At 41.5% G+C, this 12,118-nt stretch overlaps 1 protein-coding gene across 2 annotated transcripts; it reads right to left on the minus strand.

The window, feature by feature from the left end:
* Positions 1-238: 238 nt before the first annotated feature.
* LOC123518368 (7,8-dihydro-8-oxoguanine triphosphatase-like) lies at positions 239-11,813 on the minus strand. Of its 2 annotated transcripts, none has more exons than XM_045279147.1 (3): positions 11,718-11,813; positions 767-918; positions 239-628 (listed from the first exon to the last, which is right to left on the minus strand). In XM_045279147.1, the coding sequence occupies exons 1-3, from the start codon at positions 11,810-11,812 to the stop codon at positions 453-455; spliced, it is 423 nt and encodes a 140-aa protein (XP_045135082.1). In that variant the 5' UTR covers position 11,813; the 3' UTR covers positions 239-452. The 2 variants fall into 2 exon arrangements, with proteins under 2 accessions (XP_045135082.1, XP_045135081.1); XM_045279146.1 differs by lacking the exon at positions 11,718-11,813 and adding an exon at positions 7,070-7,276.
* Positions 11,814-12,118: the final 305 nt, after the last annotated feature.

Genomic DNA, 12,118 nt, shown 5'->3' on the forward strand with positions numbered 1-12,118 from the left:
GAGAGAGAGAGAGAGAGAGAGTTGAATCAACACCAGTCCATTCTATTCAAAACTACTACATAATAACGTGTAGTTGGTTCAAGTTAAGCAGAACGGATGCAAGTTCGATTTTTAAAACGTGTGTGAATAATTTCAGTAGAGGTGGATTATACAACTCATGCTACCCACTTTCACGAGATTATGTATACAAGAAACTGCTATTCACACCTCTTCCCGCTTGCAGGAGAAAAAAAAAAGCTTGTAATTATTCTTTACTAAGAGTGACTCATGGCAACATTTTGTGCACGGGAAATTTTTATTTCACCATAGAATTACCGACTGGCTATGGTAATGAAAATAATGAAAATAATGAAAATAATAATAATAATAATAATAATAATAATAACAATAATAATGAACAATGCATTCATTACTCGAATGTTGTTCAGTTTCCACACAGCCAACCAACACGTTTAGGCAAAGGCATCCACTTCCTCAATGCGCTGCGAGAGGATATCGTTGTGGCCACGGAAGTGAAAGGCGGCCCGCACCTTCCCTCCACGCAGTACCACTGGAAGCCACATGGGATCGTCCGGCCACATGTCTGAGAACGGCAGCTCTTCCATGGAAAACCAACGTGGCCTCATCTCTGACGGAATGAAAGAAAAAATCGTGAAATCGTATACGATGCTTAATCAATATATGGAGGTAGAAGCAGTCGGTATTACCAACTTAAAAAAAAAAAAAAATATCTTACATTCTTGCTTTCACTGTTTTTCCAACATACCTTCACTCTCTGTGGGCGTCCCGGTGAAGGCTTTGACGAGAAAGACGTGCACATGCATGAGTGTCTTCTCTCCCTCGAAGGTAAACTCAAGATCAGCCACTTTTTCCACATCTTGGTGAGGCACATCAATACCAGCCTCTTCCTTCAACTCCCTGCCGAAGTGCAATTGTTACCCTAGTCAGGGTTTACTCCAAACACAAAATATAGTTTGGTTGTCATTGATAGCTGGCCACTAAAAGGTTCATACCTGTATGACACACACACACACACACACACACACACACACACACACAAGATTAGTATGCGCAGAACTAGTTTTCCCAATTCAATAATAGATTAGTGGAATGCACATCACCAGTGTGTGTGTGTGTGTGTGTGTGTGTGTGTGTGTGTTCAGTTATACAAAAACGGATCATTACGTGTTTGATTCCATGCTGCAAAAATATGAATAGTTAAATACCTAAACAAACTCATATACATGCTAAGCTTGAAAAAGAAAAAAAAAAAATCTGAGTGGTCTGGCAAGTTGACATGCCGTGGCGCTGACTGCTTGGAGAGACAACTGATGATATGAGATGGACAGTTCTGTGATGAAGACGTCACCACATTATTGTTTTGACCCACACCAGATCGAATGCAACTGCATGTGTATGAAAATGTATGATAGTGAAAATAAAACCTGCTGCTGCTGCTTACTGCACCTTCTATCTTTCACGCAATCCCTTTTGGAGTAACACTAATTAAAAGATCATATTCATAAGTCTCTCATTATCATTTTTAACATCTAAAAGATCGATTATCTACATATCCATTTTTCGAAAGGAACCAAATGCATTAGATTCCACACAAACCTACAAACTCTTCTGCTGACCGTGTTTTCACCAGTATTGCTAAGCGTATAACAAACAACATACTACTTATTGCCTCTCCCACTCCCTCTTACTGGTCCTCTCAATGAAGAAGAAAGTGGCACGTATCAACAATGCGGACACAGGTGCAGGCAGTCTGCTTCAGTGATGAGTGTACGTTTCTTGCAATGACGCCTCAGCAGGATACCGGGACAACTTACACAACACACAATTATTAGATGGCATGATAACAGGATGTGAATAATGCGTTCGTTAGTGCTGTGTTTTCAGAGCGGAACACACACACTCACACACCGCGTAGTGTAGTGGTTAGCACACTCGACTCACAATCGAGAGGGTCCGGGTTCGAGTCCCGGAGACAGCGAGGCAAAATGGGCAAGCCTCTTAATGTGTGGCCCCTGTTCACCTAGCAGTAAATCGGTACGGGATGTAACTCGAGGGGTTGTGGCCTCGCTTTTCCGGTGTGTGGAGTGTGTTGTGGTCTCAGTTCTACCCGAAGATCGGTCTATGACCTCCGAGCTCGCTCCGTAATGGGGAAAAGACTGGCTGGGTGACCAGCAGACGACCGTGGTGAATTACACACAGGTGACTATGAACAACGCTCCAACCCTGTAATAATACACACACACACACACACACACACACACATTTTTTGTTAGATAATATTCCGTATATATGTAGTTTTCATGTTATTATCCTTGATGTACTTTCGTGAATTCTGCGGAAGATTATTCCATATCATATCGATGACACCGGTATTCTAGGGCAATGGTTTTGACAAGTGGTTCCGCGTCCTCAGATTTGGCCAATTATACTGAAAGATCAACCTAATTAGTTACTTATATTGATTGTGCACTTCATAGACTTATACACTGATTTGGCAAGTATCTTCTAAATATTATAGAGCGTCCAATGTGTGTGTAATTCACCACCACGATCGTCTGCTGGTCACCCAGCCAGTCTTCCCATTACGGAGCGAGCTCAGAGCTCATAGACCGATCTTCGGGTAGGACTGAGACCACAACACACTCCACACACCGGGAAAGTGAGGCCACAACCCCTCGAGTTACATCCCGTACCCATTTACTGCTAGGTGAACAGGGACCACACATTACGAGGCTTACCCATTTGCCTCGCCGAGACTCGAAACCGGGCCTCTCGATTGTGAATCGAGCGTGCTAACCACTCGATTCACAATCGCCTAATGCAAGAGTTAACCAGTATCTTCACTCCTTCATTCCCTACACTGGTAAACTCTGGAACTCTCTACCTGTGTCTGTATTTCCACCTGCCTATGACTTAAACTCTTTCAAAAGAGGAGTGTCAAGACACCTCTTACGTTAACTGGACCCTCCTTTTAGATTTTTTTGTTTTTCTCTTTCTACTTTCTTAACAGGGCCTGGCAACCAGCGGATTTTTTTCCAACACTTTGTTTGCCCTTGGCCAGTGCCCTTGTAATGTAAAAAAAAAAACACTACACTACGCAGTATAGTGTGTGTGTGCGCGCGCGTGTGTGTGTGTGTGTGTGTGTGTGTGTGTGTGTGTGTGTGTGTGTGTGTGTGTGTGTGTGTGTGTGTGTGTGTGTGTTTCACTGATCTGCTGCAGTCTCTGACGAGACAGCCAGACGTTACCCTACGGAACCGATCTTCGGATAGGCCTGAGACCAGGCACACACCACACACCGGGACAACAAGGTCACAACTCCTCGATTTACATCCCTTACCTACTCACTGCTAGGTGAATAGGGGCTACACGTGAAAGGAGACACACCCAAATATCTCCACCCGGCCGGGGAATCGAACCCCGGTCCTCTGGCTTGTAAAGGTGTGTGTGTGTGTGTGTGTTAAATAACATGGGCAATAACTCCTATACTATAAAATGGAACCCATAAATTATCACATTCGCTGAGAAACCTAAAGAAGTGACGGGACGCTATACCAGTCAATATACATAATCAAATGTGACCAGGTTGCCTTAACGAGTCCTTGGCCAGCATTTCTCACACGCAATATACATCTGCTGATCAGGACCTAATTCTCTCACCTTTCGGTGTCTTATCTTGACTAGTCTTCAGTCACTAATGGAAGTTTTTGAGACTGTCAACGGTGTTTTGATGATTCTAGTGAAAAAAAAAAAAAAAAAAAAAAACCAGAGCATTACTAAACACCTTTGTGGACTGGTAAAACAGTCAAGATGAGAGAACACACCGTCTAAAGATAACGGTTCCCACAATGCTGGTCTTCAACAGGGAACAAGAAAGTAGGGAGCATAAAGTGTGCGGCAGGAGTTACCCACTCTTTCCCGCCTGCTCACCTTTCAACGTCAGGTGGATTAGTAATTACCTCCTGTGGTTAGTCCGACTGACTTTCTCTCTCTCTCTCTCTCTCTCTCTCTCTCTCTCTCTCTCTCTCTCTCTCTCTCTCTGGGTTTGCTACTTTTGATTTATTTTACGTAGAAGTGAATGTTTAGTTTCGTGAGGTGCCTAACTAATACGTCCAGCTAATGTGATGTGTATATATACGATGTGTTTGACCGTGCGAACGTGTTGCGTTGTATGCTGACTGTGACGGATTGAGGTGCGTCAGTGAGTGGTGAATGGCGAGTGATGTGTGTGTGTGTGTGTGTGTGTGTGTGTGTGTGTGTGTGTGTGTGTGTGTGTGTGTGTGTGTGTGTGTGTGAGCAAAAGGACTTCAGTCATAGCTACATTTTTCATGCACACGACATATTGCTGAGGGTTTGTTTCTAAAATTGTCCTGCTAACTTTTCCTCGTGATAAGTACGATTTGATGAGGAAGGGTGGAAGCAGCCAACAGGAACAATACTGAAGGATTTGTACTATTATCCAGCAAGATGAGAGAGCGAGGCCTATATGAGCAATGAATGGAGAGCAAGAAAGGAGTGGGAAGGGAGAGTAGCAGGAGGAAAGGAAATATACGAAGGTAAGGAAGGTAACCCAGAGCAGCCTCGTGACCCACTAACCTCCTCTCCTCGCAACACAACACAGCCGTCCATCCTACAGTACTCTCTCTCTCTCTCTCTCCATATGTGTCGCGTCACTAGAACAACTGTCATGTTTTCCAGCAGAGCATGATTAGCAGTCAGGAAGTTGGACACACACACGGGATGACGAAGAAGGCTGAGAGGTTAAGGACAGTCACATACAGTATATATATGATTCAAACAACGTCCTTGCTTTACATACCGAACTTGTTCTTCAGAGTAGTTTAACATGCATCACAGATTCCTTCCTCATTCCCTTCTCTCGCTTTCCTTTAACACGTACCCATATTGTGTAATATGGGTATGTGCTCTGCCATCTGGTTTACCTGCGCAACTGCACGGGATCTTAAATTATCACTCTTCCCTAGATCACATTCTTGAAGTATATAAAAAAAAATAATAAGTAAAAACAAAACACGAGCTACATGGCGAGAGATGGGATTAGTTTAGTGAAATTCCCGAAGACCAACGAACAGTACAGCGTCATCTTCGCTCCACATATTACAGCATAGAGGTACTACTCTACTGACCACGTTCTCCCAGGGTTGCCTTGCCCTATGCACGGCACCCGAGACACCGCCGCCGCCTACGATCTGCGCTGATCACTGATCACTGTACTAAAATAGATGGGTGGGGACACACACACACAGAGAGAGAGAGAGAGAGAGAGAGAGAGAGAGAGAGAGAGAGAGAGAGAGAGAGAGATGAAAGGCAGTGTTAACTGGAAACTCTAGAATTTTTAGATGGTCAAACCACCTTCGGGGTATTTGTCACTATGTTTTGAGTGTGTGTGTGTGTGTGTGTGTGTGTGTGTGTGTGTGTGTGTGTGTGTGTGTGTGTGTGTGTGTGTGTGTGTTCGTTCGTTCGTTTGCTTTTGCCGCTGAAGTGAGAGAAAGGAGAGGAGACAAGATTCCCACATTGGTTCAATCCAGGTTCCAACAAAATGAATAAATAAGTAAATAGATAAAAAAAAAAAAAATCTTAAACAAGAAGGCTTCCTTTACCATGAAGATCGTTCTCGTGTTGTTCAGCTAACATTAACAGCCCAAGGCTGCCAATGCCAGGAACATGACGTGCATGATAACCCACTGTCAGACCTTGACAACATTGTTAAGACGCTAACCAGACAGTTGTGTATTGCGCACGGCGAGGAACTGGGGAAGAACATTATCTGGATAGAGTGGTGGTGTGCGATCTTCGATATTGTTCCTACATTCTTAAGCAATATCTTCTCTCATTAGAATAATTTAGATAAGCCACATAGATAATGATGATCCACATTTCCATTGGTATTTTTCTCGTTGTGCATACAATATTTATGAATCTGCCATCAACATCTGCATCTATGAGAGAGAGAGAGAGAGAGAGAGAGAGATTACATGTTATGAGATAAACATGAATCATAAGGTAAGGCATATACCGCCTGTAGGCACACTTGGAGAGTGTATGGGAAGCGATGTTCAGCTTCCGCCCACTAATGGCGCAGGCAATTTTATTTATAGTGGTACCCATATTAGGGCCCATATCACCGCCCAAGCTCATCTTGAGTGTAACCACCTAGAACCTGGGTATCATGGTGATATGTAGGTAACTTTAAACCACTCGACAAATGGCAAAGTGTTTTAAGGCTGTACGTGGTGGGATTCGAACCTACGCGTGGACATCTGCCGCATCCCACGCTCACCACCTTATCCACTATGCCACAGCCTCTGTGTGTGTGTGTGTGTGTGTGTGTGTGTGTGTGTGTGTGTGTGGCGTACGTGACACCTTGCTGTACGAGTGAGATAACTGTGGTTACAACTGCCCAAACACTAAACACAGTAGTAGTAGTAGTAGTAGTAGTAGTAGTAGCATTAAATTATCATTCCCCTTATTTCAAGAGGTTAATACTCACATTAACAGCGTCTTCAACCGACGTTAATAATTACACGACAGGTATAATTGAGAGAGAGAGAGAGAGAGAGAGAGAGAGAGAGAGGGGGATTAGGTTAGTAAATTATCTCACTCTTGGTGCTTTATAGCAGCTGGATCAACGTCAAGATGGCAGGGAACACAAGAACAGCAGGCCGCGCGATTCCTTTTACTATTTACCAAGGAAGCTAGAACCACCCTTTAGGTTCCGTATTGTTTACCAATTCTAGCTGGCAAGTTGGTATTAACCACACAGAAGAGGCTAGTGTCTTCGCCTCATCACCCTATTATTATTCAATAAAATAAGACATGACAACCACGGAAACAAATCACATTTTAGTTAATGGGATAAAAAAAAAAAAAATCACAACAGCAGCAGTAGTTATAGGAGCACGTGCTACATATTACATCCAAAATTTCCTATGGGATAAAGCAAGGAAGCTATCATTCTCATGTAAATAGACTAAACCGCTACCCGCCGGTAGACTCCTTCCCTGGCTTCATCACAAACACATCGACATACCTGACGGCGCCTTCCTTTACTGTTTCACCGGACTCCACCTTGCCTCCGAATCCATTCCATCTTCCTTGGCCAAATCCTCGCTTCTTGTATCCAAGCAGAACTCTCGTTCCTTCCCTGACGAATATAATTGTGTACAGTTTTCTTATATACTGCGACATCTTGGGTTTGGCGGGGAGTCAGCTGATCTAGTGTTGCCAGATGAAGAGCACCATATTCACTTCAACAATCCACAAGCCACGTCTCACCAACGGTAACTTGTCATTGACTAGATCACGGAGGTCTGTTGGTATATTATAGACCCATACGAGAAATTCTCATCCTCATATCCTCTGCGTTACAGAGCATCTGCTATGAGAACTTTCATTCCATAATTTCCCTCCAGGGAAATATTCTTTGCCTTTGAAGTCGCCATCATTTTTCTTTTCTTACACTTGTATCAAGCCTCCCTGCAGTTCCAAAATGTTAGGTTATAATGGAGGAAGACTACCTAGGACCAGTACACGTTTCTTGCAAGGTGGAAATTAGAGAAAAATTAAAGAAAAAGTGAGCCGGACCGAACCGAGTGAATTGTTTACCTCGTGACGTCAGTGGCGGGAGAATACAAAAGTGAAACTTCTTCAGGGCTGGAGACGGAAGTAAACAAACCTGTGCAAAGAAAGATGTTGGTCCTAGAATTAACACAGGAAGACATACCCAGGTAAACCAGTGTATTTAAAGAAATATAGGGATAGAACCGAAAGTGGAGCCAAGAAATCCAAATTAAGAAATGCAGTTAGAAAGTGATAGAAAGTGTCAAAACTCAAATAAGACGCATGGAAAATAAGGAAAGGGATGAGTAATTCCAGGAGTAGAAAAATTGGAGAAACAATCGAGTTGAAGGCCATGTTGATAAACTTATATAGATGCATCGTCGTTGGGATTAATGAAAAGAAGGCTAGCAAATGAGTTAAGTGAGAAAGGGTTCAAAGAGATTGTAAGCAAATAAAATGGCAGGAACGTACTGCAAATTGAGGTAGTTTGCCTGTTTAATGAAGTAGAATATAACAGGGTAAGTGAATTCATAGGTGAAGGGCAAAGACCAAATAGGATCCTAATTTCTAAATCCCAGAAAGATGCCGAGGTGGTTCTAAAACGAGTCTGTACACTAGCTAAAGACGATAAAAAAAAATGCATGCAAGATCTAATTAAAGCGAGGGGGTGGGGTAGTAAAGGTAAAAACGATCGTATGGAGAATGGATCGAAGAGCTGGAGATATTCTGCTGAAGAATTTCAGACATGAAATTGAAGTAGTGGCACCTGGTCATCAGGGTTTAACAAGTAAGAAAATAAAATGGATATTGAATGAGGCATATACCATTAATGGCTTCATATCGGAATAATTAAATCCATTCACATTCTCTAGTGGTATACCTAGGTAGCATAGAAAACTGAGTTTACGATGCCAGACTCCCTTAAAATCTACCACTTCTCTTAAATCTAATTTATCTTTTCTTTTTGCCTCACGTACTATCTACATATTTTTTCTTTTCATTGTCTGTGATTTTCGCTATTCCCTAGCTACGCTCACCTCCCATTCTTGCATTGTTATGGAAAAAAAAATGTAAAATGGAGAAAAATATGCATGTTAATGTAAAAAACAACCAGGTTAAGTATTAGCCAACTAGAAAAAGGTGACATTAGCATTGTAGTCAACATTCCAAAGTAATTAAGTGTAGGATAGCACAACATGGATGTTGCCACTCCTTGAAACATGCAAAACATTGGGCAACATAACTTAGTTTTAAGCTATAGTAAAATAACCATTGAACATTCGAGAAGCGGTCTTCGCTCAATCTCCTCAATAAATGTTTCGAGAGGATGTAGTCACGTTTTTATATTCTAGAGTGTTACGTGGTTAATCTTGCTGCCAGCCTTAGCATCGTCAAATGGACCTCATGGGAGTATGACCAACTATACTATAATACAGAAAAACTTATGGCAATGTTATGTCCTAAACATGCAGTTCTTTCTCTAAGCGCTGATGTTCTGGTGATCTTCATAGTTTATAACTGGAGAGCAGAACAAAAACAGGTAGAGATAGGCGATTATAACCCGGTGATTCTCTTACCACAATCAAGCCAAGCTATAATCACCTGTCTTACCTGTGTACCAGCAGGCAAACAATAAATGCAGAAAAACAAACTAACGATTACATCCTAAACAAAATGTTCCCTCTGCAGAATTTCACATTTCACTGGAGAAAATACAGTCAGGTTCAGAAAGAGGATTATAACCCGGTGACTTACTTACAACCATGGCATACCAAGCTGTAATCCTCTCTTGCCCGTGTTGCAGCAGACAAGTTTTGATGAAAACGAAACATGTGTTGCTGGAATATGCTGGCAAAGAAGACACTTGTATCCAGGTGATCTTTTTAACACAAAATCCTCCAGAACAAGCATCTTCCCTAACCAGCTCATCACATTTTCCAGAAACCTTTGCAGAGTATTGTCCCGAAGTCTTTATCCTGATCTACTTTCCACAGAAAATGGAGAAAACTCAGAATAATGTCACAAGCTGTTGATTAGTCACAAGCTGTTGATTAGTAAGGTTTCTATTACCCGGTGACTAATAAGTAACAAGCAGTCAGACCGGCATGTAGGAACCTCACCATCCAATAGCAATAGGTGTACTTTCTGCCTCTCCATGGTTGATGGACCACACTAATGATTCATAGTAACTTATAACTTCTTTGAACAAACAAGAAAAATCATACAAAACCTTACAAATTAAACAAGGCACAGTACTCTACCACTACAGCTCATTGACCTATACCCAGAAACATTATATTGGTTCCCTGCTGCAGTTTAAGAAGCAAGTCAAGGTGTCGGCGACTTGGTGATTCCACTTGATTAAGGAATCGGGCCTGGACGCAGACACCTTAACCCACCTGTTAGCTGCCACATTACACTCACATCAAAATGACACCCACTTCCTACAAAATACCAGTTTCTTCAATCTACCTATACTTCTAAAGAGCTAAAATTACTGAATATTGAAAAAAACATTGTAAACAAAACCATTCCCTACAATAGGGACTAGAAACCCATCCCATATATCTCCTAGCCATCAAGCTGAAACAATAGTTACAAGGCAATCGGAGGTAAGTACAACACGTAGAAGAGCTGCTGATCAGGATTGGTGCCTATGACCCGGTGACTCGCTTTACACAGTAACCAAGGTATAGACATCAAACCTCATAGCACAAAATAAATTACTATCATTATTATTAAGAGTTGGCTATAATAAACAAGTATTTACGTAGTTGTTAAGGATAAAACACGTAGACAAGATGCTGATCAGGATTGATGCCTATGACCCGGTGACTTGTTCTACACAGCCAGACCAAAGTATAGACATCAAACCTCATAGCAAAACAAAACTTACTGTTGGTTAAATTTGAGAGATGCATATTCAACTTTGAAAAATGCAAAATAATAATCAGCATGATGTGCAAATTATTTTACTATGAGCGGGGAGAGAAGAAATACTAAATAAAAGGAGAATGAAAGTAGCAATAAAGACATGACGCACGCAGGACTGAGCAAGAGAAAAGAATGAGATGAAATTAGAAAATAATAGTAATAGAATAATAATTTATGCAAATTGGGTCAAGAGTAGAATGAATGACAATCTATTGTAAGCTAAGATAAAGTGAATATAAGATAAGTTCAGATAATGCGAGTCATGCAGCAAAACGTGACATTTGAGAAGAGCGTGGAGAATGTGCGAGATGTTGCATCTGGATATGCACAGTAGATGAAGACTGCTAAGAACAGGTGCCTATGTCCCGGTGACTGTTTACTAGTCAAGCCGAGGCAGGGGCGCCAGGCCTCAGCAGAAGTGACATCAGTACATCTTATAATCTAACTAAATACTTCTAGACAGGAAACGCACTGCTCCGAAAAATTCACGCGAGGTAAGACGTTTGTTACCCGGTGATTCAAACTATTATAGAATCAGTCCGAGACACAAACATCTGTCCCCATGTGATTATTGTTAACTGCAACATCCCGGTCATACATTCACCCCTCGTTGATAATAGAATAATTTTTACAGAACCAAAAACCTCTCATAACTACGCTTCATTATTTTTTTTTGTGGTCAGTTTATTCATAATTAATTTCCGTGCCAGGTACCGTAACCTCCCAACGCCTTGCAAGTATGGACGCAGCAATGGCGGATTACTCCAACTACCACTATCACTTAGTAAAGTGCTTCATTGTCTTTATATACAATCTTTGGTACACTGTACACAATCTTTTCAAGTGCGAAGGGATTCGTTCTTTAAAAGAATGGTAGATAGAGTCTCAACAAACGACTCGCCATCACGCCAGATGAAGCACCTACACCAAATGTTTACCATAGAATATAGCACAGAAATCACCCGTGTATCAAAAGATCTGAATGGTTCCATTGTTGGCTGCAGCACTAACAAGTAAAAAAATCAAATTAACCAAAGTAACCTTATTTTGTAATCTCGTTATCAAATGATTGCACAGGGGACATAATTAAGATAAAACTTTATCAGATTTCTAAATGGATCTCTGATCAGCGATTAGTTTAGTTTACGACAATAGTGATCCACATAAACAATGCATAACCTTACTTCATCAAGCAGCTCAGCGTCCTTGGATAGAAGCTTGCACAACCTGCAGGGAATGATGAAAGCTGGATACGACCGTCTTCAGGCAAGCTGTGCATTTGTTGAATGTGGTAGTGAAACATCTGTGGAAAAGAAAATTGTTAATGACATGGATATAACACGTTAACAGCACTAACATGGCTTTCTATGGACATTATTACTGGATTTTGAAGCTACATATCTATAAAAAATATAGATTAAAAGTCTAACCCGGTTAAATTCCCCATAGTTGTATACAACTGACAATGATACGCCTATGCGTAAAATATATTTTTATTAAACTATAATCCCCAATATCTCTCTAACATGCTTATGGACGTACGGGGGACGCAAAATTTTCGGGTAGGGGAGGTAAACTAGTGAAA

The sequence above is a fragment of the Portunus trituberculatus genome, chromosome 43 (assembly GCF_017591435.1).
Source record: "Portunus trituberculatus isolate SZX2019 chromosome 43, ASM1759143v1, whole genome shotgun sequence".
In the NCBI taxonomy this organism is placed as follows: domain Eukaryota; kingdom Metazoa; phylum Arthropoda; class Malacostraca; order Decapoda; family Portunidae; genus Portunus; species Portunus trituberculatus.